Source organism: Xiphophorus maculatus, chromosome 1 (assembly GCF_002775205.1).
Source record: "Xiphophorus maculatus strain JP 163 A chromosome 1, X_maculatus-5.0-male, whole genome shotgun sequence".
NCBI lineage: Eukaryota > Metazoa > Chordata > Actinopteri > Cyprinodontiformes > Poeciliidae > Xiphophorus > Xiphophorus maculatus.
This window is the reverse complement of record NC_036443.1, coordinates 8,630,340-8,656,295: the sequence shown is the minus strand read 5'-3', so window position 1 is coordinate 8,656,295 and position 25,956 is coordinate 8,630,340. Positions and strand designations below refer to the sequence as shown.

The 25,956-nt window shown below is 39.9% G+C and overlaps 1 protein-coding gene across 4 annotated transcripts in view; it reads left to right on the top strand.

Annotated features, from left to right (window-relative positions):
- Positions 1 to 25,956, top strand: part of LOC102217009 (protein bassoon-like) — a 101,815-nt gene that overhangs the window by 54,643 nt on the left and 21,216 nt on the right. For all 4 annotated transcript variants that reach the window (XR_002754316.1, XR_002754315.1, XR_002754307.1 and 1 more), the window contains exons 3-7: positions 12,632 to 13,090; positions 15,123 to 20,492; positions 22,038 to 22,202; positions 22,753 to 23,009; positions 23,293 to 24,223. Coding sequence is in view for 1 of the 4 variants with exons in the window: in XM_023350974.1 (XP_023206742.1) it covers positions 12,632 to 13,090; positions 15,123 to 20,492; positions 22,038 to 22,202; positions 22,753 to 23,009; positions 23,293 to 24,223 (7,182 nt within the window). In the remaining 3 variants the exon portion in view is untranslated. The remainder of the gene's footprint in view (positions 1 to 12,631; positions 13,091 to 15,122; positions 20,493 to 22,037; positions 22,203 to 22,752; positions 23,010 to 23,292; positions 24,224 to 25,956) is intronic.

Sequence of the window (25,956 nt, the reverse complement as noted above, 5' to 3'; positions counted from 1 at the left end):
CTTCTTGTGAGAGTCGTTTGTCCTAGGATGCTGTAAACTCAAAACATTCTTTTTTTTTTAAAGAAATTGACTGTCCTTGGTTGACATGGGTCAGCTGAGGTGGCTCCAAGTGTTTTATTGTGAGCATATCCCACAGAAAGGAAACTCCAGGTAAGACCGAGAACTTGCTGCTCGGTCTCTGTATGTGATATTAGTAGGAAATAAATATAAAGCCAGTGAGTGAGTCTACTTCAATGGATTCCTTCCGATTCGTCAGAAATGATAGCCTTAGCAACTTGTCATCATAATAGCAGGTGCAGTTTGTAGTTTTTCTGCTTTTTGTTTTGTGCAGTCAGTCGGTTTTGACCTCGTCGGAGCTTCCTTCTCGGTGTTGCTCTTTCAAAACAAAAGAGCTCATGTTTTTCTTAAATGTCAACGCCACATCAGTTCTGTTCTGGGGAGGTGGGGGTTTATCTTTACCCACAAAGTTACACGGGAGCAACAGAATCCGTGAGCAGCCTTCTGTGCATCCAGTCGAACACACAACACGCGCGCACACACCCAGTGAAGCAAACGCGACGACAGTGGAGGACGCTCGCACAGTGAAATCCTGTCCCAGATGCATCTCAGCCAGAACTGCCAGTTTCATGAGGCAGAACTAATTCACTTTTCATTTTTAGAATTTGCCATTCCTTTCTCTTCCCCTCCTCTCCACAGTTTTCCTCACCCGTTATCTCTTATTCTAATTCTCTAATATCTTTATCCTACCCCACTGCTATCTCTACTCACATTTTTTTATATTTGGCTGCTCCCTGCTCTGATTTTTTTCCCCCTCTTCTTACACGTCCTTTCTTTTTTTGATCTGTCCTACATCTTCTGACTCCTGCTCTCTTGCTTATTCGTTGTTATCTCCATTTTATCCTGACATTTTTAGTATAATTTTTATGTTTATGTCGTCGGCCAGTCCAGTATCACAATTTCCTTTCTGCAAGCAGTTGATATTCATTGATTTGGCTTCAATTAGTATTGATGTCTGCGATGGACTGGCGACCTGTCCAGGGTGACCCCACCTCTCGCCCATTGACCGCTGGTGACCCCACAAGGGACATGCGTGATGCATGGATGATGTTGATACAAACCAGATTCATTTAAAATAAAAGAATAATAATATTAAGAGAATAGTCATAAAATTACATAGTATTAAGCCTTTCTCCTTGTGAGAATACATTTATAATATTATATTACAGTTTTATTCTTGTATTATTTTTGCTTTATTCTCGTAACTTTATTACTTTAAGTCATTTCATTTTTTAAAATTTCTACTCACTAAAACTAAAAACGATCAGTGACTCACAGAAAGATTACCCTCTGAACTTTTACTCGCGTTACTACTTGAAATGTCAACAAACTTGAAAAGTTCATTGACCTTGAGAAGCGTGGCGTTCATGTACAACACAGGGCACAACTGCAACACAGGGCCACCCACCTAAACTGGTGGAGACGGAAAGCAGCCAGAAGTATCACGGTAATTGTCGAGGAATGGAAACCTGCCCTTTATGGAAGAAGAAAAGCACTGTTGAGAGAAAGCCATGAGAATTGCCATGAAAAACAGCAAACATGTAAGAAGAGTGTGTCCGACTCGGACAAGGAAACAAGGGGCTACATGCAAAGTGCTATGATTGCACATCGCCCTGATTACAGGGAGAGAGAAGCTGATCATTACTGATGGCAAGATGAATAGAGTTAAATAATGAACAGTGTGTTTGGTCCTCTACAGGGGAAATCCAAACTAATACTGGCATTTCTTTAACTTCTTGAGTTACACCCCCATTTCTTCAAATTTAGCTTTCTTCAATCATCTTGTTCACTTTTAGCTTCCATTTTTCAGCCTCCCTGACCGACTTATTCTCAATCTAGTCTTGCTGTGGAAGAGCGAGGACGTTTTTTTTCCCCTCTGTGCCTTAAGCTAAATTTCCATCCTCCTCTCTTTCTAACATCTGTCTGATTGTGGCTTCTTCTTCCGAGCCCTCTGGGATGAGGCAGCAATCTCCCCCGCCCCATAATGCTCCTGTCCATGCGAGGACTGCCTCCTGAACTTCAAAGTACACACTCCACCACTTCAAAGTCTCAAAGCCCTTCTCATACTGAGGCCAGATCAATTAGAGCCTAATAATACCCAGCATCCTCCCACTCTCTTCTCTGCTGGTGACGAGTTTCACACCTTGAGTACATGCAGCAAGAAAAAGGACTCTTATTGTAGATTTTCTGATGCAAAAAGAAAAAAAGGGTCAATTTGGTTTTAAGCTTCATTTGGAGGATTTTTAGAACCTACATGAGGTAACATTATGTGTTGTGGGGACATGCTTTTGCTGCCCAGCTGAGCAGTTAATGAAACGATGCAGTCATGAAACAAATCACTATTCACACGCTCATTCATGCCCAAGGGTCAATTTTAAATCTGGGAGAAGATCCACACAAAAAACCCAAAAAAAACCCTCACCCATGCTGATTTTTATAGCTTTTTTGCTGTGCTCATTTAATTTTTTTTTTGTAAATAATGGTTTGTTGTCAAGTTATAGTAGTTCCCTTTCTTTGGCTATAAATAAATTCCAGAGGGAGTCGTCATATTTTTAGAGAAATGTACAAAACTCTACTGCAGCATATCTGTAAAAAATAACAGTGTACTGTAATATATATTAAAAAAAATGTAAATGGTTGGTAACCAATAAAAAGGTAAATGGGCTAGTTTCTCAGAAGAGAAGATGCGACTCACGAAGGAGCAGACAGAGACTGAAGATTTGCAATTGCGAGTGTCTTGTATTCACAGTGGAAAAAATTATATTCATATTTACAACATCAGTGAAAAAAAATCCAAATGACCATATAAAATCTGCAAAAGAGGAAAAATAAAAAGTCAATCCCACAGTTCAATAATTAATAAACCCACACACCTTCAATTCCTTAACCCCAAGCTGGGCTTGATGAGAGGTCCCAAGCAATTTAATGCTAAAGTGCTTGGTGCAGTGCAGGTCATGAACTGGTAAAGTCAGAGATCAGAGTGGGAACAAACGTGTTCACTGGCTGCAAGGAGCCTCCTACCAGCCTGGTAGGAGATGCAGACGCACTGCAAGAGCAATCCCTATTAAGGCTATAGGCCATCAAACCTGGCCTGATTAAAAAAAACAGGACCATTTTCTCAATAAATAGATATAATCAAATCATTCTAGCGTGCACACAAATTCAATAAATGGCACTCTGCACAATAAATAATTCCAATCATTTTCAGTGAATATGCATATTCAATATAAATTACATCCATGACAGAGCTAATAAACATGCACCATATAAATTACTTAAAACGTAATGTAAAAAAACCAATAATCTAAACAAGTGCTCAAAAAATATTTAAGACAACTTATTGTTCAAAACTAATATGAGGGTCTTGCAATCGGTAATTTAGCAGCTACACAAACACTCAGCGACATCGATGAGCTAAGCGCTAAGTTACACGCAGAAACACTCACCAGGTCCGCAGTTTATATCTCATTCAACTTGTTTGCCTCTCATCTTGGCTCCTATAGTTCAGCCCATTTCTGTGCGTTAAAAAAACGGCACAACGCTTCACTGACCTGCAGCTTTGCTCCTCTCGTCGCGTCCTGATGGTTCACATTTTTCTGCCTGGCAGATCCTAGCAGACAGGTTGCGGTAGCATATGTGACCCCTGATAGTAAACAGCGATTGGCTGTTCAAAGATCTCGCGAGATTTAAAGGTACTATATTAGAATTATCGCGAGAGTTTTCGTGGGAACATAGACAGGAGCTGGAAGTTGTAATTTACACCTGGGTTACACTACTTTCCCCCCATTTTTTTAAATCATTAAATTCTGCTAGAGCAAGCGGTTTCTCCGTACAGTCTATTAACAAAACAGAGAAAATGCTAACTTTGCATTACAAATAGTACTTGGGGAAAATGTGGCATAGCTTAGCAGGGTTCAGTATTAATTATCCTGTCAGGCTGCTGCTCTGCCTTTACCGCATTTTAAAATGAAAAATGAGGATACAAAGCATTAGGTAAATAATAATCCAGTATAAATGCTTTATCGCCAACATGATAAAATGTTTTTTGTTTGTCGGGGTTACCAGTTTGAAAGACCAAACCAATAAAGTATTGTGAAAAAATGTTCTGTTACCATGACGAATACTTAGTACCCGCAGTATTAATTTTAAAAAAATCATTAAATCCCTTAAACAAATAGAGGTAGAGTGTGTCACCATGACTCAAAGTATTGGATTTAAATTAAACCTGGTTCACATTTGATGAAACATGCCAGACACTTTTCCTTTTAAAAAATCACACAAACTAGATTGCGAAATTAGAAGACCATTCCCTTTCCCAGACAGAATGACATTTTTAACATATTTTGAAATCATCTGTTCTTTCTTTTCTCTGCAGGTTCTTATTCTCTGTCTCTTCTCTGCTCCCACTTAGTTCTCCGGAAATAATCCGTCTCTTTTACTGCAAAATTGTTCACGGATTATTAACCTTTAGATAAGTAGCTATTCTACATTAGACTTAAACAGAATCTTTCTATTAAAAGACATCAAAGGCTACCAGTTGTATATTTTATAGTTAATGTACTGTACATTAACAGTCGGAGAGATATCACTTATGTGGGAAAGCTTAGAGAGTCTGACTTTAAGCTGTGGGTTTGACATAATGGAGCTCTTTTGTTTTGTTCTGGTCCTCCTAACACCTGCTTTCTGAAGCACTTGTGGAAGTTTGTTGACTTGTCTGTCTTCATGCTCCCTGTTGAGTCAGTGATGAGATAAGCAGGCCCACTGTAGCTCTGCTGCTGGCGAGCCGCCATCCCATTACTGCAAAAGTCAAAAATCCTCTGATCCCTGCAGTCACTTCTCACACACACATCCAAGCACAGCGTCTTGCAGGGAAACACAATCTCGCACTGCGAATGTTCCCCCTGTGTTTTGCTGGTGTACTTCTGTGTGTATTAGTGAGTCCCAATAAGACACTTAGCCTGTTACGATTAGCTCCCATGACAGATTTATGGGTCATACTGTAAACAAACTTCGGCCTGCCTTTGGTTTGTCTCTGTCTGGCACAAAGGCAGATGTCTCTGAGCTGATTTTTTTTTTTTTATCATGGAGTCTCTGATTGTTCTCTGTCCTTGAGCAGTAGACAGAAAGTCCTGGCAGACGAACCTTTCAAGTATAGTTTAATCAGCATGAGCCTCCATCCAGTGCATGGGAGCTGTTGGCCACTGGCTTTGTGTCTGAAGTCTAGCACTCCTTATTGATAGTTATTTAAACCAGCTGCTCTTAAGCTCTTTCCACATTTTTAGCAACCCATGTGTAAAAAGCATTGAAATGAATCCATCTTTTAATTGAGTCCCTTTAATATGTAACTGAATTTAATTTAATTTTTCGTTTAGGCTTACAGTTTTTCTCAGTCGCTTTGCTGCTTTTCTTGAATTATTTTCAACGTTTTCAACAAAGGGTGGCGCATTTCTCAAAACAACTTGTGCAAACAACAAAAAACCTTGGATTACCTGCAAAAGATCGTTTCTTTCTCAAAATCCTCAGTTCAGCTCTCAAAATTAAACATCTGAACATGTCGGTGTCTCAGTATAACAAGTTGCTATTCCATTGTTTACGAATAAGACGGTCAAATTGAATAGTCATGTCGTCAATATAGCAGTGTACTCTGACAGGATATTTTGTTGTAAGCTATGGCTAAAGTTTTGATGATAAGTATTGTAAAATATGGGAGATTAATAGAGACTGGACAAGGTTCACATTTGTGTCCTTACTCTAATTTCCTTTTATTGCCAGAAATGATTGTCACTCCTTCTTTTCCACACATCATTCAGTCTGATTGCCAAACACATATTGATACATTCGGGCACTTTCTTTTTGCTGAAGCTGTTTTAGGCACTTCAGCAAAACTTGACAAATATTAAAACAGGACAAAATCGCTCTGGCAACATCTCTGGAGGTATTTAGCCAAATTACATGATCACAGACATAAACTACGACAGCTTAAAGCTAAAACCATATGCTAATGAGATCCTCCTACTAGTGCTATTAGAAGAGTACAGAAGTGGCATGTCAACCATAAGTAGGTTTTATGTTGTCTATGTGATGAGTGCCTGCCTGGAAGTGAGGGGATGTGGATGTGTTTGCAGTCACATAAGCACACACACACACGCACACACACACACACACACACACACACACAGCCTCCACTGCTCTGCCTCTCACAATAAGGTTACATAATTAAAGAGGCTCTGTTGAGCTGATAAAATGGAGAGAGGAGATTTTTAAAATATCTGTGAAATGGAAATGAAACCTGTTTGTGTTATATAACCAGAACAGCCTCTGCTATAATTCTCCCTCTTCCCCATGCGCTAATTCATTTCTCGACCTCCTTCGCCTCCAATACTTTTAATTCATCACCTCCTTTCGGTGCTCCATAAGTTTGTTTTATTTTTTTGTTTTCCAAAACGATCCCCATTTGTTTTGCGTATTTACTCGTCCAAGTCACCATTCACAACTCACGTCCCTCTAGCAGAGTATGCCTGGATTGACAGATGTGATTGATATAAAAGAATGTTACATTTTTCTAGTTTTTTTTTTTTTTTAGATGAGTTAGAGGCATGAGATGAGTGGTGAGAAACATAACTCATTTGCCTCACTTTTACAAGGTGTTTTGTAACTAAGTGTTAAAAATATGTTACTTTACTACATGAATCTGTTTAAACTTCCTGAACATGTTACAATCGATACGTTGCTTGAAATAACTGCAGAGGAACTTAAAACTTGTGGACGATGAACATTATCGGGCTAGCAAACAGGTTCCTTATGAAACATCCTGTCTTTTTCAGTAATCCCCCTGATCTTCTCTTGATCTTCCTCCTTTTTCTGCTTCATCTCTCTTTTGCCTCCAGATCAAGCTAGACTCAGCAGCACCCCATTTAACGTATGCGCACATGCACTCGCATGCACACGTGGCGTCATTCACTACCAGCATTTTTCTTTTGCTCTCCCTGGTGGTGCTCCTCTCCACCTCTCTCCTTATTCTTTTCCCCTCCCTCCTTCTGGAGAGCTCCAGCCTGCACTTCTCCATTTTGCATTGACGTGAGCCATGTGTCTGCATGTGGTGTTTGTGCTTGTGCCGGAGTGTGTGTGCGCTATGCAGCAGCAGAGTACTGCTTAAAGCATCAGCCAGCACAAGGGATGTGTGCGCTCAAGCAAAACAATGGCATTCTGGGTAAAAATAGCCCCTCACTCTGTTGGAGGTAGAAAAAAGAAAAAGGAGGCTGAGAGTGACAAGCAGGGGGATGAAAGGGAGGGGAAGATTGGAGTCTAATGACTGTGTGCCGAACAGAGAAATGAGATAAACTGTAGATGAAAATGTGCCTAAACTGAACGGAAAGGTGAGTTACTCAGACCGGAAGCAGCCTAATAGGAGAGCAGTGCTGTTGAAAGACGTCTCCATAGCGACTGCCCTGGTGGCTATAAATGTACACAAAGCACATTAAATATTGTCAGATAATATTAAAGTTAATGGAGATCTGTTGACAGTATAAATATATATTTTTTATTATATTTTGGTGTTTTGATTTTTTCCAGTGGTTGACTCTATTGAAACGTTTGACTACTTCTCCATTTTTCAGTTTAATAATACATTTATTTTCTGCTGGTGTTGGTCAGTTATCTTTTTCACTGATACTATAAAAAAAAGTTTTGAATACTTTTTTTTTATATAGTTTTGGGTTTTTTTGTAACTTAAATAAGTCTGACAGAAAGTTCTTAAATAATGACAGATTTTTTTAACCATGCTTCCAAATGTACGTATTTCTGATACTTCTTCAGCCAATAATTGTACAACATGCTGTTGGGAAAGATGCGGCAATATGTGCAGTTTTTATTATTTGGAACATTTAGATACCAAAATTATTTTTGGTTGCTGAATCCCACAGAGCAAGATTTAAAAAATAAAAAAAGAAAGTCAAAAACTGACTGATGACATTGCATAGTGACATGTACTGGACTTATCTTTGAGAAATATTGTGTCTGTTGTCATCTGTTGGTCTTTATTCTTTAGTTATCACTTAGTCTTTATTTCAATCATTTAAACTTTATTACTGACACTGTTCTATACATTTTTTTACTGTTTGTTTTGTGTTTTATGGTTCATTATTTTTCACTTTTATTTGTGCATTTGTTTTAAGTTTGTTTAGGAAGATGGTTTTGTGTCCTGTCAAATCACTCTATCCATTTGTGCTAATTAGTCATATTCCCTCTGCTCCTCTGATCACGTTCTCATGTTGATCAATCACCTCCAAGCAGTTAAAAGCCAGGCAATTTCTTTACATCCTTGCCAGAGCCTCCAATTGTTCATGTCCATGGTTCTGGTTTTTACTGTACTCCTGTTTCTGTTGCTTGATTTTTCCAGTCAGCGTTTCTCCAGTTCATCCTGTGCCTGTTCCTGGCTTTGGAACGATGTTCTTTCTACATTTACTCTAATGGTTTCCCTGTGTTTAACAAATCCCTACAAATGAGATAGATTGTGAGCCAGTATAAATCCTCTAAACAAAAATAACAGAATAGAAAATTAGCAGCACAAAACGTGTTTAAAAGGAGAGAATAAAATATAGCAATAGCCAATAAAGGTGAGAGGAGAGGTAGATCCCGAATTAACGACCTGAAGCCACTAAATGAAAGGAAAGTAGCAGCTTGACATATGGAGCGTTAATGACATTGTTTGTGCCATGTAGGCTAAGTGGACACCACTGGTGCACTCTGCAGGATATTTCTTGCTCACAAACAAACAGGTATATGTGGCGATATCTGCAGGCTTCAAAACAAAAACAACAGTTGCAAAAAAAAAAAAAGGCGTCAGTACTTTGAGAAGCCACTAAACAGATCGGCACTGGACAAACACACTCGCGTAAGCATATTTTAATCCTTCTACAGAGTCTCTTATTAAATTGTGCTAATTTATGTTCATCTCTATAGTATGTGAATTTAAGACCTTTAAAGCAATACGCAAAGAAAAGTTGTTGTTTTTTATCTCCTACGCTGAGCCGCTAGATTATATACGAATTTTCATTTATTGATACCAGATAAAAATGTGATTTATTAATAAGTTATTATTAGTTTTAAGTGTTTTGGGGGGGGTGTATCTTAAATAAAAAATATAATTTATTAAAAAGAGTTATTATTAGTTTTAAATGGGGTTTTTTTTGTAACTTAAATAAGTTTGACAGAAAGTTATTAAATAATAATGACAGATTTTTTTTTAACCATGCTCCCAAATGTACATATTTCTGATACTTTATTCCAAATGTTTACGTGTCATGAATAGATCTTCCAGCCAGTCCACTTCTTTTTGATCGTTTTCTATTAATTTAATGCATCACTGGACAATAAAAATTATAGAATGTAATCACTACTTTGGTTGTCTCCTCATAATTAGTGAAATTGCACAGCCAAAACCATCACTTATAAAAAAGGTGGGCTCTAAAGGATTGGGAGTCTTAGAATGGCTCCTAATCAGAGATGAGCACTCGAAAGGATTCGGAGAGAGTCCGAGATAAAGGAGGCGCAGGAGAACGGAGAGCCATTTAGAAAAGCCTGAGCATCAGAGGGGAGTTTCAGAAAGAGCAGGTGGAAAACAGCAGCGATGGTAGATAACTGTTGAAGAGAGAGTGCTGCATCTATCAATTATTCATTACGTCGGTAATACAGTCTCTCTCTTGCCCCAAATAACATTAGCTGTCCTGGATAGAGGCAGACACAGAGACAGAGAATAAACAGATGGTGCTGGTGGGTGGTGAGAAGACATTGGAGACACTGAAAAGAAAGTCTAACATCTTACAATAGTAAGATGAACAAATCTCTTTTTTTATGCAAAACTACAACTAAACCTGACAGACTTTAACTAAAGGTCTGATCTTTCATGATGGTATTAGATTTTTGTACTCACTTAAAAACCATTTGATATCTCACCAAAGTGGCTTGTTTTTATATATAAAATTTGCTTTCTATATTAGTTTGCCTTTTATTCAAATTTTTTGTTTGAGCTGATGAGTAACCAGTGTCTACAGTTTGGAAAAAAAAGTTTGGAATGTTGCTTTTTAGTCTAAAAATGCACATCTCAGCATTTGTACTTTTTTCAATAGAGTCACAAAAACTGAGCAGCACTGATCAGTGCCTGGAAAAGACATAACTTTCCAGGCACACATAATTAAGGTAACACTCAGTTGTTCTAAAAATTCTGTGTATTTCAAACATAACTTAAAATAAATTTGGCTTTGCTATTTCCTACCTTGAAATTGGCCTCTGTCTCTTTAAGAAGCTCCTACTCTTTCCTACTCCACCTTCAGGACATCACCACAACAATGCTACCCCAATGTGCCGTATGAGACTGAGAAGGAGTTTGCCTGATGAGCTCAGGAGACATGCAGTTCCTCCAGGTGTTTGCTAACTGCTGCTGCCACTAGTCTGGTGGAGCTATGTAGGTGAGGTAAGGTGGGGGGGGGGGCTGCTCTGTAGGGTCGGAGCTCGGCTTGGAGATTGCAGCTTTAAGGTGGAGCTTTGGGTAAATAGGCGATGCATTGCATGAATTAAGGCACCCCCAAATGGCTGCCACTGGAGATGAAAGGATTTCTCAAACCCGTGTGAATGAGTCAAAGCTACACCCCAAGTATGTTTTTGATGAGAGAATGACATCATAACATGACATAAAGCTAAAAAAGTCAATTTTGCATAACACCCCTCTTACCCCCCTTTAATTGCTTATTTGTTGACCTATTATTCAGGTCATGATGGTATGACCTGAATAATGGTGACAAATAATAGTTAGAAATATTTAATGATGTGGAAAATATTTCAATATGCTAGGCTGAAATGCATAAGGTACATACTGCAAGAGTCAGATGAGGGCAGGAAATCACAGTGTTTGAGTTTTTCTTACAAATTTTCAGTCTAAATATGAAAGTTTTAACTACTATTTATGTGTCTAGTTTTATTTTAAACAAAAATCTGACATTTGTTGTTTACAAGTTCAAAATAAAGATTTCATTCATTCATTCATTCATTCATTCATTCATTCATCCATCTGTATGAATTTACATGGCAACCAGATGGGTGCGTAATCAATAGTGAAAAAAATTATAATGTGTTTTTGTGATATTTTTAAACCCAACATTTCCTCTGATTGCAGCAGTTTAGCTTTAAGCCCAGCCAACTATCTACAGCATCTTTTATTTGAGCATGTCATTTCATACAAAAATGATGAGAATCACGACTGAAGATGTTAAAAGTTTAGTTCTGCGCTTATTTCGAAGTCATTTCTGCTCTTTCTGTGTCAGTTTGATGCAGCTTCCTAACACTTGGCAGTCTGTGAAGTGGTGTGAGTAAAAGCTAATGGGATGAAAATAGTGTGTGGCTGTCAGAATGACTTGGCCTTTTGGAAACTTGTATCAGCTTAGTTCAGCCTGCCATCGTTCTGACAGCTCTGTTTTCAAATGAGTTCTCCACAATGCACTGAAACGAGTCTGAGTGCAGTGCGTTTTAGTGGGAAAGATGCAAAACAAAGTGAAGAACACTAAGCTAAGTGTACAATGTTTTAATTTTGGCCAATTATATAAGTTATATTTTATGAAAGAGTGTGTATAAATATTTATTCATCTCCTTTTTTGCAGCTTATAACCAATTTCCTAATATTTCCAATGATTATGTGAAGAGATCACGTCTGACCAATCATGGTGGACCTCCTGGACAAAGTCCAGCCCTGTCACTATTTAACACTGTGTAAAATATTTTCTTCCTATGATGTTTTTATCTATCACAGAGTGAATATTGTACACATCACTATGAGGTAAAAACCTACTATCACCTTAAGTATGTTAAAGTCACTAAAACTGACAGTAACCATCTTGTTGCTTCTTCTTTCATCTAGTATAGTGGTCTGCATACTTTACAATTCAGAGAGCCATTTCTATCCTTGGTCCAGCTAAGTAAATTTCATCTAGAGCCGCTAATGATTTTTGGAAAATACAACTTCTTCTTTTTTTTTTTTAAAGAAACACCTTTTTGTTGATATTTTGGGGTTTTAAATTAAAGAAAACCAAAACTTTTGCCCAAAAGAGCAGATAAATTTTCTTCTATGAAAAATGATGCAAAGAAAACACTTAGTTTCCAACCTAAATACACAAAAACTATATCTAAAAGAACATTACAGGTACTTTAAGTGTCATTTAATTACTACACGAAAAAACTGAAACCTCCATTAATTATATTCAAATACATCTGCTGGTTCATTATTATTTTTACCCAAAGTTATTAAGAGCCACTTAATAGGTCCAAGGAACCATTTGCGGCTTCAGAGTCGCAGGTTGCAGATCCATCTTCCAGTCTGTGAAGCCTGATCATCAGGTTCTGTAATTCAAAATGGCTGCCTGTGGTAGCAAGCCTCTTCTCTAACCAAACAAAGTGGGTCACAGTTTTAGACCAAATGCTTGGTCAAGACTACAAAACCTCATCTGTATGTGTGCATATCTATTTCATGATTTAAAAAAAAAAACTAATTTCATGTCTTTTGTTTTTTATTCTGTGTGTTCTTCAGAAAAAAGAGTGGTTATGTCTTAACTGCCAGACCCAGCGGCTGTTGTCTGGAGGCGCCCTTGACGAGCCTCCTCTTCCTGTTCCCCATCCCTCCCCGAAGCACCAACCACTGGGCTCACCTCGTCACCAGACGCCGACCAGTCAGCAAAGTCCTCTCCACAAGTCGACCACTCAGCAAGGACTCAAACCGGTCCAACCCCAGGGACAAAAATCCCAGATGGGAACAGGTGTCGATGGACCTACTGGTCCCACGCCTGCCAAACAGCCCACCGATGCCAAGACCACAACGCCAGCCACAGCACCAGTCCCAACCACCGAGGCCCAGAAACCCACGAAACCAACAGAGGAGAAGCCCAAGACGGAGCCTGAGAACCAAACTGCCAAAGAGACCAAACCTTCACAGAAGAAAGGGGAACAGATCACTCCAGTAAAGGAAATTAAGAAGTCAAGGCACTATGACGTAAGTTTGGCGTTCTTTGTTCTTTTTTTCTTTTGTTTACAGAAAGGTTTGAATACTAAAGTGCTGGAGGAAGAAACAGTAACGTGAGACAATGCTGATAGAGTCAGCGTGAGGATACATGCCATATATATACTACATACAGTATCTGATCCAACTTTAGAGAAAATTTCATATTTTCATTTTTCAAAGACTTAATTAAATTACACCCGCTTCTGAGTTATATAAAGAGTCCCCTGAAAATGTAGGTAATTTTTGTTAAGGGTTTAAACCCCACAATAGTGTATTTTGCAATATACATTTAAGTAAACTTATTTTATACATATTTTTAAAGTTTTGCTGGCATAATGAAAAGAAGAAAAAGCTTCTCTACCTTGGCTTTTATCTCAGCTATTATTCATTCATGAATATTTGTCATTTTCCTTTATGTTTCTTTCTGTTATTACTTCATTTAAACTCATTATGAAATGTCAGAGCCCTCTAAAAGATATTCAAAATTGTTTTCTTATTCAAATTAAATGAAATGCAAAACAAAGTTTCTTCACAGTTTGTTATTAGCGGGTATAGCTGCAGAGCAAATGTTTTGGTTTTCTTTCTCTTGGTCATAAAGGTTTAGATAATGGTAAACCATAAAATGATCCAGTATTTAAAGTTGTACTGAATACATGAAAACACTAACAGCCTTCTAGGCCTGTAACTAACAGATTAACATGCATTCATACGCATTTCTTTAGAAAAGAACTTACAGCATTTTTTATCAAGTAAAGTGTTGGTCTCATTGTGACAATTTCTTGTATTATTTGTGTGTCTGGTTAAAAAAAGAACCAAACTCTCCTTGCACAGAAAGCCTCCTGGCCTGTAAAATTTATTCTTTAGGCTGGTAGAAAAACCACATTTATCTTTTTTTAGCTTATATTAAAGGTGGAAAAAGGCAATGACATGTTTTTATTTCATTCTCGTTTATACGAAAAAAGCATAAATCACAAGGGAAAAAAGTCACAAGGGTGACTAAAACCTTTTATACCCATAGAAATCCATAGAAAATGTAACCTTTCAGTGGTTTTGTGTTAGTCATTTTGAGCATGATGTCCAAAAACGTCTAATGACTTAAAACATGTATTTCAACTAACTATGTGATGTGAACATGTCCTAAAGCAAAATAACTACCACCCCTCATGTAATTTTATAGCAACCTTATTTGCATAATCTTTTGTTGGTTTTTTACATACCAAGTCAAATCTCTTTCAAACGTCCATTCATTACCTATTTTAGGTCTTTTAGATTTTATAAATGAAAAAAAAGCACATATCTGAAAACAATAGGCCTCATATTTACATTGTTTTTATGTACAAAATTGAGAGAACAAACCTCCAGGTTTTATACCATACATAAAGCATTTAGCCCCCGTTGTGTAGAATGTAAAAGAACCTATGGGTCCTCTTGTCTTTTTTCTTTGCAGCTCTATTATTGTGCATAATCCTTCATTTTAGAACATTTTTAAATCCAAAAAGGCTCATACAATTAATCAAAATTACCCTATTTTGATAAGTCACTGTTTGGTTGTCCCAAATGTCCATACATGTTTCATATGGAGCTTGAAAAAAGATGAGTGAAAACTCACCGAAGGCTTTAATTTTATTTTCTAGTTGTGGGGTTCAGAGATGCTTTCAGTTCCAAATTCTTTAGAAAATTTGAAAACCAGACTGTTGTCCTGATATTTTAAGACTTATACTGTTAATATTTTTGTGGTGCTTGATACCCACTGAATGTGGACCTATTATACTATGATCATTTGATTAGTTTAGTCTTCTAGACATTGCAATAAATATATTTTTGTGCAAAACGTGTTTGTTCTTTTTGCCATACTCCAAGTTAGAAAAAAATAAGCTTATTTTAAATCTAAAAACAAAATCTCTTCAATTATATTCAAAAAATGTGTCAACAAAATTGTCAATTTCTATTACTTTTGACCCAAATAATATAGCCAAATTTCACCACGTCTAATGTGATCTTTCTTTGTTTCTGTTCTCTGTAGGACACAAAAAACAACAGCACCCATGACTTGTCACGCAGCCCTCAGAGTCTTAGTGACACTGGCTACTCCTCTGATGGGATCTCCAGCTCACACAGTGAAATTACAGGTCTAATCCAAGAGGAGGAAATGAAGCTGAGTGAGAGGGGAATCAGTGGGCGGGGCTCACCTCCTAGCCCCTCTGAAATCACCAAGCTAGAGAGCTCGATGAGGCCACTGCTGGAGAAAAGCCTCTCTGAGGAAAAGCCAGACAGAAGGGGAAGAAAGCACAGGGAGAGAGACTTGGATGAGAGAGGAAAGCATCGACCACGTTCCCTTTCAATTCCTCCAGATGCATATGATTCTGATGAGGAATTAGAGGATATACTGGAGGAAGAGGAAGATGGCGGAGACTGGGAGAGTAAACGGAAAGAAGGAAAGGAAGAGAGAAAAGAAAAGAAGAAGAAGGAAAAGGAAAAAGAGGCTGATCCAACAGAGATGACTGATGAGGAGTTCATGAGGAGACAAATAATGGAGATGAGTGCTGATGAGGACAATGAGGAGGAGGAGGAAGAGGAAATGGAGGAAGACGAAGATGAGGAAGATGAAGGTTATGGCTACCAGAAACTGAAGAAAAGCCACCATAAGCACATCATTTCTGACTCAGGGAAAGAAAAGAGACGGCTTCAGCACCATTCGAGTAGTTTTGAGGAAGAAACCAAGACCTCTGCCGATGTGTATAAGGGTTCTGTGGAGGAGGGGGAGGAAGATGTGATGGCGTCCCAAGGGGGGCTGAGGCGTTTTAAGACCATTGAACTCAACAACACCAACAGCTACAGCCGAGATATGGAGTTGAGCAATGAAAATGATCTAAACCTGGATCGGGAGCCAGAGCTGGAGATGGAGAGCTTAACCGGATCTCCAGAGGAGCGTTCTAGGGGGGACTATTCTTCAACTTTGCCTCCAACTTCATCTTCATATGGTTCAGGACAGTCTCCAACATCCATCTCATCAATGGAGGAAGACAGTGACAGTAGCCCAAGCAGGAGGCAAAGACTGGAGGAGGCCAAGCAGCAGAGAAAAGCACGCCACCGGTCTCATGGCCCCTTGCTTCCGACCATTGAAGACTCCTCAGAAGAGGATGAACTCAGAGAGGAAGAGGAACTTCTGAGAGAGCAGGAGAAGATGAGAGAGGTAGAACAGCAGAGAATAAGAAGCACAGCGAGGAAAACCAAAAGGGATAAGGAGGAGCTGAGGGCCCAAAGACGCAGAGAAAGATCCAAAACACCACCTAGTAATTTATCACCAATTGAAGATGCTTCCCCTACAGAGGAACTAAGACAAGCAGCAGAGATGGAAGAGCTTCATCGCTCCTCTGCTTCTGAATATTCCCCCCAAAGTCTGGACTCTGAGGCTGAGGGTTATGAGTCCAAAATCTACAAGTCGGGCAGCGAATACAATCTGCCTACTTTCATGTCTCTCTATTCACCTATAGAGAAATCTTCCTCAACTACAACAACCACTGCACCATCATCGACCTCCAAACCTCTGAAGAGCGCTGAGGAAGTTTACGAGGAAATGATGAGAAAAGCAGAAATGCTGCAAAAACAAGAAAAGCTACAGCAGCAGCAGCAACGACATGGACAGTACTATGAGGAGGACATTAATGGACAAAACTATGACGACGACTATGACTATGAACAAGATCAAACGGGATATGACAATGAAGCAGCAGAAATAGAAAATGACATTTACGAGGAAATCCGACAAACATCTCAGAACATCACTAAGATGCAACAGGCCACAAATGAGCAAGTCGAGATTGAAATTGAGAGTTCTTTTGCAGATAAGCAGCTGCTGGACACAGGCTCAGCCTTTGCTAAACTACTAGAGCAAAGTAATGCTCTGTTAACTCCTGGAACAAGTCCTACCCAGGTCTCAGCTCCTGTCTCCTTTGCTGAGAGTGGAGGTCGAATACCAGACGTGAGAGTAAGCCAGCACTTCACTGCAAAGGATGGGCACAAAGACAGAATTAAAAGCCAAGCAGGAAAGAATGGTATAACTCCAGCAGTGGCTGCTACCACCATTGCAGCTTATGGGGTTTATGCCAGAGACGCAGTAACAATTTCCCAAACAGGATCAAGCCACACAATGACATCAACCCAATCTGATACCTCACGCAGACACACAGGGAGTCTTGCCACATCCTCAGCTACAGTCTCAAGTGTATGTAGCAAGATCGCAGAGATTACCCAGGCCTATAGTCAAAGAGAAGTAATCACCAGAAGGATTGGGGAGACAAGAGGTGTTCAAGTGCGAGACAGCTCGACATCATCTGCTGAGAGGATTATTGAACCACGCTCTCCTAAGTATACTACCTATTACAGGAGCACGAGTCCTCCTCTCTCTCCATCACCACCACCACCACAAAGTCCTATTCGCTCTCCTTCCAGAAGGTCTACCGCTGAGTTCTCCACACAGACCTTCAGCTCAGCACTGCGAATGGAGCCAGCTGGTTCTGGGCCCACATCACCTGTGATGGCTCAGGGAACCCAAACAGCACATCGATCAATTTCCCCAAGGCTATATCGACAACAGTCTTCCCAGGAGGCTCCATACTCCCCACCTCCAGGTCCAACTAGGCCAATGACAGTGAACACTGCAACTTCTCCGTTATCCTCACCCACTCGATTTAGCCGTCAGTCAACATTTGATAGCTACTCTCCATGTGGCAGCCCCCCAGACACACCACCTTATCAACAGTCACCTACACACAGCTTCTATAGAGCACAAAGAGTGGAGAAGGTGAATGTAGGGACAAGCATGGTCACTACTGCTAGCTTATACACCAGAGGGTCTGTGTCCATGGATAATATCTCCCTCTGCCGAATATCTACAGTCCCGGGCACCTCAAGGGTTGAGCAGGGACATATGATCCAATGTGGTAGTGTTGTAGATCTAAGAACTGCAACCCACTCAGCTCCCATTATTATGACCGATCAGGGAATGGACCTTACTTCTTTAGCTACAGAAAGCAGGAAATACCATGGTGAACCAGAAGGTTCCAGGCATTCAACAATCATACAACCACTGATTATGAATTTGAACACACAAGAGACCACCACACCTACCACAGTGAGTGTCACTGTGGCTGCTTCTATGTTTATGACCCAGCTAAAACAACCAGTGGTTTATGGTGATCCCCATCAAAACCGAATAGATCTAGGTCAGGGCATGGGCTCGGCGGTGTGTCTTTCTCAGAACAAATCACCAATTTCTCCTCCAACTGACCCTTCCATTCCAAAAATTGATGCAAAATTGGAAGATCTCAGCATACAACAAAGAGAATTGCAAAAACAACAAGAGAAGCTACAGAAACAACAAGAGCTCCTTGAACAACAGCTACAACAGCACCATCAGTTGCAACACCACCAACTACAGGCATCTGTTCTAGCCAAGTATAACCTTACAGGCCAGGTCTCACCTTTGGCTAAAAAAAATGTATTAGTCAGCCAGACTAGTACTGCATCTACAGTGGTCAGTGCTGTTTCACCAGTCATTAATCCTGAGCTTTATAGCACTGGTCCTGTTGAGCTGAAAGCGAAGCCCAGCCCACCTGGTTTGATGCAGGGAGGTAAATCACCACATAGTATGGTTGTACAAATGGATGGAGGGCCCGAGCCAGTAAGGGCATTGACTCAACTTGTGAAGGTAGAAGAAGGACAGGATGCAGTGGATTTGACAGGAGGCCAAATAAAACCTGACCAACCAGCTTGTTGTGATGTAGTTTACAGACTGCCATTTGGTGGAAGTTGTGTTGGTGTCTCTGAGAAAGAGGGCATAAGACCACCATCTGCCCCACCTATCACAGATGAGTCAGATCAAGAAAGACAGCCTGGAAGGTACCATGAGTACCCAATGGATGAACGTAAGGCTTACACATTACCTTTTCCTGGTAGGCTTCATCCTTCAATGTCTGATACGAACCTTGCTGATGCCGGCTTACAGTCATACCACTCTAAATATGAGCCACACCTCCAACAACCTGGTGAACTTGTCATGGACTTAACCGCTATGAAACAGAGCTATGGAGGATATATGGGCATGCAGTATGGTTCCTACACAGATTTACGTCACGGAGGAGACATTTCAGCACAAACGTTGCCGATAAGACGATACAATTCCTTGTCTAACATCAGTTCAGATTATGGTTATTCTGCTCGTGATATTGCAAGCTTCCAAGAAGCTAACTTGGCTCAGTACAGTGCTACAACTGCAAGGGAGATAAGTCGAATGTGTGCCGCACTTAATTCTATGGACCGATATGGAAGCAACCCGGACTTGCTGCAGTATAGCAGCTTAGGCAGAGGTACTGGACCAGGTGCCTCCAGACTTGCAGCAGGTATTGGCATGAGGCAAAGTCTGATCTTTGGATTAGATGGAAAGCCTATGTCTCAAAATCAAGCTCTGACAAATCTTATCAATGCCAGGCAGGCTAGTCTGAGGGCCATGTACCCTGCTGCTATTAGGTCATCTGACGGAATGATTTATTCCACCATTCAGACCCCAATAGCTTCAACACTTCCCATCACCACCCAACCTGCATCTGTACTTCGACCTCTTCTGAGAGGGGTTTATAGGCCATATGCTTCTCCCAACATGACACCAGTGCCCCTGGCCAGTCTCACCAGATTACCCATAAGCCCAAGAATGCCCTTAACCGGACAAGTACCACTTCGTTATCCAGCACCAGGTCTGCTTCAGACAACTTCAGCCACTGCTTCTACCACTGTTGCTGCCTCAACTTCAGCACTAGGAGCAGCCCTTGTGCCCATGTCTTTGACAACCGCAAGCTCAACAGCCCAGGAGGAACCTGTTTACCTTGGTAAAGGTGCCAAAGTGACATCAGCAGAGGTCACTTCAGCACAAGGAGAGCTTATCACTTTGACCAAACCACAGCAGCAACCAATAAACCTTTCCCAGACACATCTGAACACCCAACAACAGAAACAAGTGACAACGGCTCAGCAGCCACAGCCTCCTCCTGCAGCTCACGTATACCCTCCCTCAAGTCCAGCAATAACCCAAGGCTACACTCAACCTGCTGCAGGCCCATCGGTCCCCACTAGTGGCTTGCCTATTCCATGTGGTCTTCCTCCTTTCCCTCCACCAGGTGCAATACATAAAGAGGGTGAAACTGAGGCAGAGAGGCTTCACCGACAGCAGGAGCAGCTCCTACAGATGGAGAGGGAGCGTGTAGAGTTAGAGAAACTTCGTCAGCTGCGACTGCAAGAAGAGCTTGAACACGAAAGAATGGAGCTGAAGTTTCACAGGGAGAAGGAGCAAATTCTGGTGCAGAGGGAGTTACAAGAGCTGCAGAACATCAAGGAACAGGTATAGGGAAAATCAGGATTTGTAATTAAGAGTTATGTAGTGGTGTTTATGTCTGTTTTGTTTTTTGTTATTTTCCTGAGTTGAATGTCTTATTATTTTTCAAGTGGTTTTCATAAGTACAGATTCTGCTATTTTACACCAGTAATTGATTAACCAGCAATTTTGTGTGTCACTTAAAGGCAGCATGTTTTTAAGTTGACATTTTTAATTATCTTTCCAAAGATTTTTGTTTGTTTGTTTTTGGTTTTATTCAAAGGGATATTAAGTAGTCATTCAAGTTGATTATTAGACACCGATATAAGGGGGAAAAAAAACTATTCCTTGTGTAATAATTCTTGATTTATTTTGAGTCAAAAATGATCTAGCCTGAATTACTAGGTGACAATTGTATGGTTTGCATGCTGTTCTGCGTTATTGGAATCCCGTTACCTAGTGTTACCCCGGTGTCTACGCCTGCTGATCCCTTGGTACATACGATTCATATGATGTGGTGTTTTTACACCTTAGGAAGAACAACAGTTATAACAGTGGAATTGATCTAAATAGAGATTGCAGAGTTTTTTCTGCATTGGCTGTTAAAAGATGAAATTGTTTTCCTGGACCAGTATATAAAATAACTTTAATGATTAAAATACTCTATTTGTACTCTATATTTTTGAATGTATTTGCAAGCTCAGCTTAGACCTCTATGTTTTGAAGCATGTTTCTGAAAATGTGAAATTGTTTAAGAAGATCTCTGTTCCTATTGGCTCACTATCAGTCAAACGATAGTGAGTTGCACTGTGGAAATGGGATTCCACCTATGTGTGTGCATGTCCGTTGTATGTATATGTATATCAGGTATGTATATGTATATCAGGTACTGATGAGCCTGAACTCCTGTCACATTTTTAATTTGTTCTGAGTTAAGTAAGTTAACATTTAAGAGCATATTTAAATTAATTCCTCATTTCATCTAATAAAATTTTAAACATGTTTTACAAAAGACAAAGAGCTAACATAAGCATTTTCTTCTTTTTGTTAGAACAAGCAGTTGAAACTCTTTCAAGTTAACTCTGTAAAACAGGTGAAGCCCCCCTAATGAGAATGAACTATAAAATGAATGTTTGATTAATATGCATTTCATAACATACAATAGGAACAAAAACCTAACCCCTTCTCCTGCACCAATCATTTGAGCTGCAAAGAAAATGCTTCAAATATTTAATATGAGCATTGTTACAAAACTGGTAAGGATTACCAGTACATGCTGCACTTTGTTTCAGTTGCGCTTCAGTTCTCTGACTAACGTGGAACCATTCTTTAGCTAATCCATCAGCATAAGAGCTTCATGTCACATTTACTTTCAAGAATCTTGCTTTGCATTTTTGAAAACTGGTGATCTTAATTACAACTAAATCATGGCCTTTTGTATCTCTCTTTTGTTTGTCTATCCATTCTCATTATTACCACCTCACCATCTTTATTTTTTTGTTGCGTCACTTTTTGGTCTCCTCTGTTACTGTTCATCAAACATGTCCATGTTTTGTCTGTATTTGCTTGTAGGTATTACAACAGCAGCAGCAAGAGCGCGAGAAACAACTCGTTCTCCAACGAGAGCAGTTGGCCCAGCAGAAATCCCAACTCGACCAGATACAGTCTTTGCAGCACCAGCTCCAGCAACAACTACAAGAGCAGAAGAGGCTGAAAACTGCTGCTCAGACCATGCAGGTGAGGAATTTGCACAACTTTGATAGATGGTTTTTAATCTTCAGGGTGCTTCAGGGTGCTAGGCTGGTGTCCTAGTCAGGACACCAGCCCTGATTAGTCCGCACTAATCAAACACTAGTTTGATTGCCTAGAAAGTCTGGTTAATTTGGGAAAGTTTGAATACGCAATGAAACTCTAATGTGGACCAAAAAAGGCAAACTCTTGCCCACCTACAGACATAGGCTTTGGTTCAGTTTAAGTAAACTGGTGCAGTTTAAGTGCATTTATGAATGCAAGAGGGCAGTGTATGGCCACATAGTGTATTGCTTTCTGGTTAAATACAAGCAAAACAAATGCATGACTGTAGCACTAGCAGGAGAAATGGCTAGTGGTCTTTTGCCAAAGTCAACTGAGAAATTCTACAACTGCTAAAATCTGATGTGACTCCATTTTTGTTTACATTTTGTGAAGAAAGAAGTTGCAATGATCACTATTCAACAGGTTCGTTTTCAAAAACTTTACAGTCACGGGTGATTGTTGGTAGTTCTAATCAATATACTTTTGTCAACAGCTGGATATGACCGGACAGCCACTGCATCCTTACATAGACTCTCAGATGAGCTCGCGCTCTCTCCCTAACTCTTCCTCAGAGATTTGTTTGAGGAATCAGGATGAACAACTGGAAGCCAGAGCTGGTATGAGGAAACATAGCTCCATGAGCAGGCTGACCCGAGACACCTCTGATGGAGATGGTGTGATTTTCTATGGCTCCCCTCGCAGAATTGTGGATAGTTGTGTACAGACTGATGACGAAGATGGAGAAGAGAGGTAACAATATATTTTTCTTTATTTTGAAGTGAAAAATGGGATACCCTCCTTGGCTATGAGTATGTAGGTGGTATGGCATAAGAATGACTGTCTGTGGATAGCACAGTAAGTGCTTCCCACATCCCAATCCTCACTATGCACCAGCAAATAAAATATATTTTATTTTACAAGCAAAATCCCCTAATTTTATATTTGTTGTATCTAACATAAATATCTACACAGGCCTCAGTATCTACAGATTGTTTTCTTCATGCCCTGTTGTGCCTTTTCCCTGCACCAACAGGTACATGATGCGTCATCGTACCAGGCGGCGTGGTCGGAGCGTTGACTGCTCCGTCCAGACAGATGACGACGAGGATAAGGCTGAGCATCCAGTTCGCCGTAGACGCTCCCGGTTTTCCCGCCACGCTGAGTCCACGTCAGCTGGCACCAGCACTGCCTCGACAACCACCTCAACTACAGACACCAAAGCTGACACATCCAAGATAGTTTCCTCCAGCATCGCAGTCCAGACCATCAGGGAGGTGTCCTGTCAGACAGAAGCTGAGCACCTAGGAAGAGTCTCCCCGGCAATCCATGTGACATTACCAGACCCTAATAAAGTAGAGATTGTACACTACATTTCTGGACCAGAGCGAACACAAAAAGGACAATCTCTCGCCTGCCAGACTGACTCAGAAGGGCAGTCGCAGGGTGTTGTAGCTCCACAGCTAACCGTGCCAACTACAGTCAGTCCATATTCTTCCTCTACCGTTACCGGAACAGGGCCATCCAGTTCGGCTGACCTTCACACCCAACAGCGCCAGCAGCAACATGTTGCAGCAAATGCAGCAAAATTTGAGCGACGTCGTCCTGACCCATTAGATATTAACTATCAGCCTCACAACCATCTTCACAATGAGTCCATCTCCAGCCTCATCCGGCAGCAACAAACAACACCAAAATCTCCACAGGTCCTCTACTCTCCTGTGTCGCCAGTGTCCCCACACCGCCTGCTGGAGACCTCCCTGTCAAGCGAGAGACTGAACAAGGCCCACGTCACACCTCAGCAGAAGTCTTATACAGCCGAATCCCCCCAGCGACACCCGTCTGTGCCCCGACCCATCAAGAGCACCCATAGGTCCATGTCAGACCCCAAGTCCCTCAGTCCAACCACAGATGAGCACACCAAGGCCAGGCTGTCCCTGTATCAACAACAAGCACTCCAGAGCCAGGTAAAGTCACTGAAGCTGGGCCGATGGTCCAAAAAGCTGATAACAGTGATGAAAGCAGTTGTCGGAGCTGTATTTACTCTATTCTAAGAATTTTATTTTTTTTTAAATCCTTCAGATTGTTTAGGAACAACAAGGTCTTTGCTGTACTTTTCAAGTACTCCTTTACAGTATTCAAAGAACTGGCCTTATCATGTACTGATTTTGAAAGCTATTACAATAGGGGAATTACAGCTGTGTAAAAGAGGTAGTAGCAAGTCCTCAAAATATACTTATTGATAAAACTTCTTAACCTTATTTCTTTCTGTTTGTTTGTTATATGATGTCACGCCAGTTCCCAAAGTTTCAGTTTTAGTTCTCAGGACCCCCCTTTGGGTCCTCAGTAGAATTAAACAAAACAACCAAAACAAAAGTAAAGTATATTTATGCCATCCGTGGTATCATTTTACTCCTGTTGAACTGACTTATCAGAAATTCTTGTGTACTGAGAAAATTGTCAGGTTCTGGGTGTCTTCCACTTATTTTTTAGGTAAGAAGCTGAAATGTTTGGGAACAACTGGAATGGATAAAAGGCTAGGGTTTTAACATACCCCTTCCTTGGTGATTCCATAAAATAACGTATGTGATTGTTATCACCACATGGGTCTTGTTTCAATTGAAAGTATGTTTCTTAAGCTGAGTATGTGCTTAAAGTATTAATTTTTTAGTCAAAATTTCAATTTGTCACAATCTTCTGAGTATGTTTTCTCTAATCTCTTGGTTTTCTCTCAAATGTATCTACCATATTAACTTGTAAAGGGAATTCCACCACTATATAATTTTTTATGTGCTTTATCCATGCATTCCCTACAAATACATTCTGATGTTTCAAAATTAATCATTAATTGTTAATGATGCCCTGACGTTTTATTATTCAGATGTCATTACCACACAGTTTTACACTGTAACAGAAACAGTGTAAAAGCGAACAGTAAACGATTGAATCCATTACATTTTGTTGTGTTTGCTAGAATGTATCCATGTTTGATCTAAATTTTAATATGAAAAATGAAAATTCAACTACTTTTATGTGCCTTTTCTTCCTCCCAACTCCATATCAGCTGGGTGTATTTTTAGCCTTAATCTCAAAGGTCATAAGAATAATAGGAACCAAGGAAGTTTTATTTTTATGTTGACAGATAATCTATTTGTACACTTAAAACACCAGCTAACATGGTCGTTTGATAGAATATGTGAAATTTATCTGAAATGGAAGATAATCCTCATCTTCAAAACAAGGTGCACCCAAAACAATAGTGGGATCACGTATTGGCGTAACTGCTAATAAGTTACATTATCGAGAAGTTCAAAAATCAAAGACCTTACCAATCTTATCTAAAAATGATTGTTGTAAAATGTTACATTATCCTGTAGATCGTAATTGTTATGAAACATAATATATGTAAGAATAAGATAATTAGAGATGGGGGTTTTTACCGCTGGGGTGAAAAAACCTTCAATGATTCAGTGCTCTTGAAATTCATTTTATAAGATTATTTTCTTTCAAATTGAATGTATGCTGTCTCAGAAATGATTAAAACTCTAGTGTATTCAACAAAACTGTATCAGACCTGACACTAATATACTTGTTTCTGTACGTCTTCTAACAAACTTCACTCTTGTTTCCTGTTGTCTTTGTCTGTTTGTCTTTATGTGTCTCCTTTGTCGACCTTGGTGTCTTGTTGCATCCTTTCTTT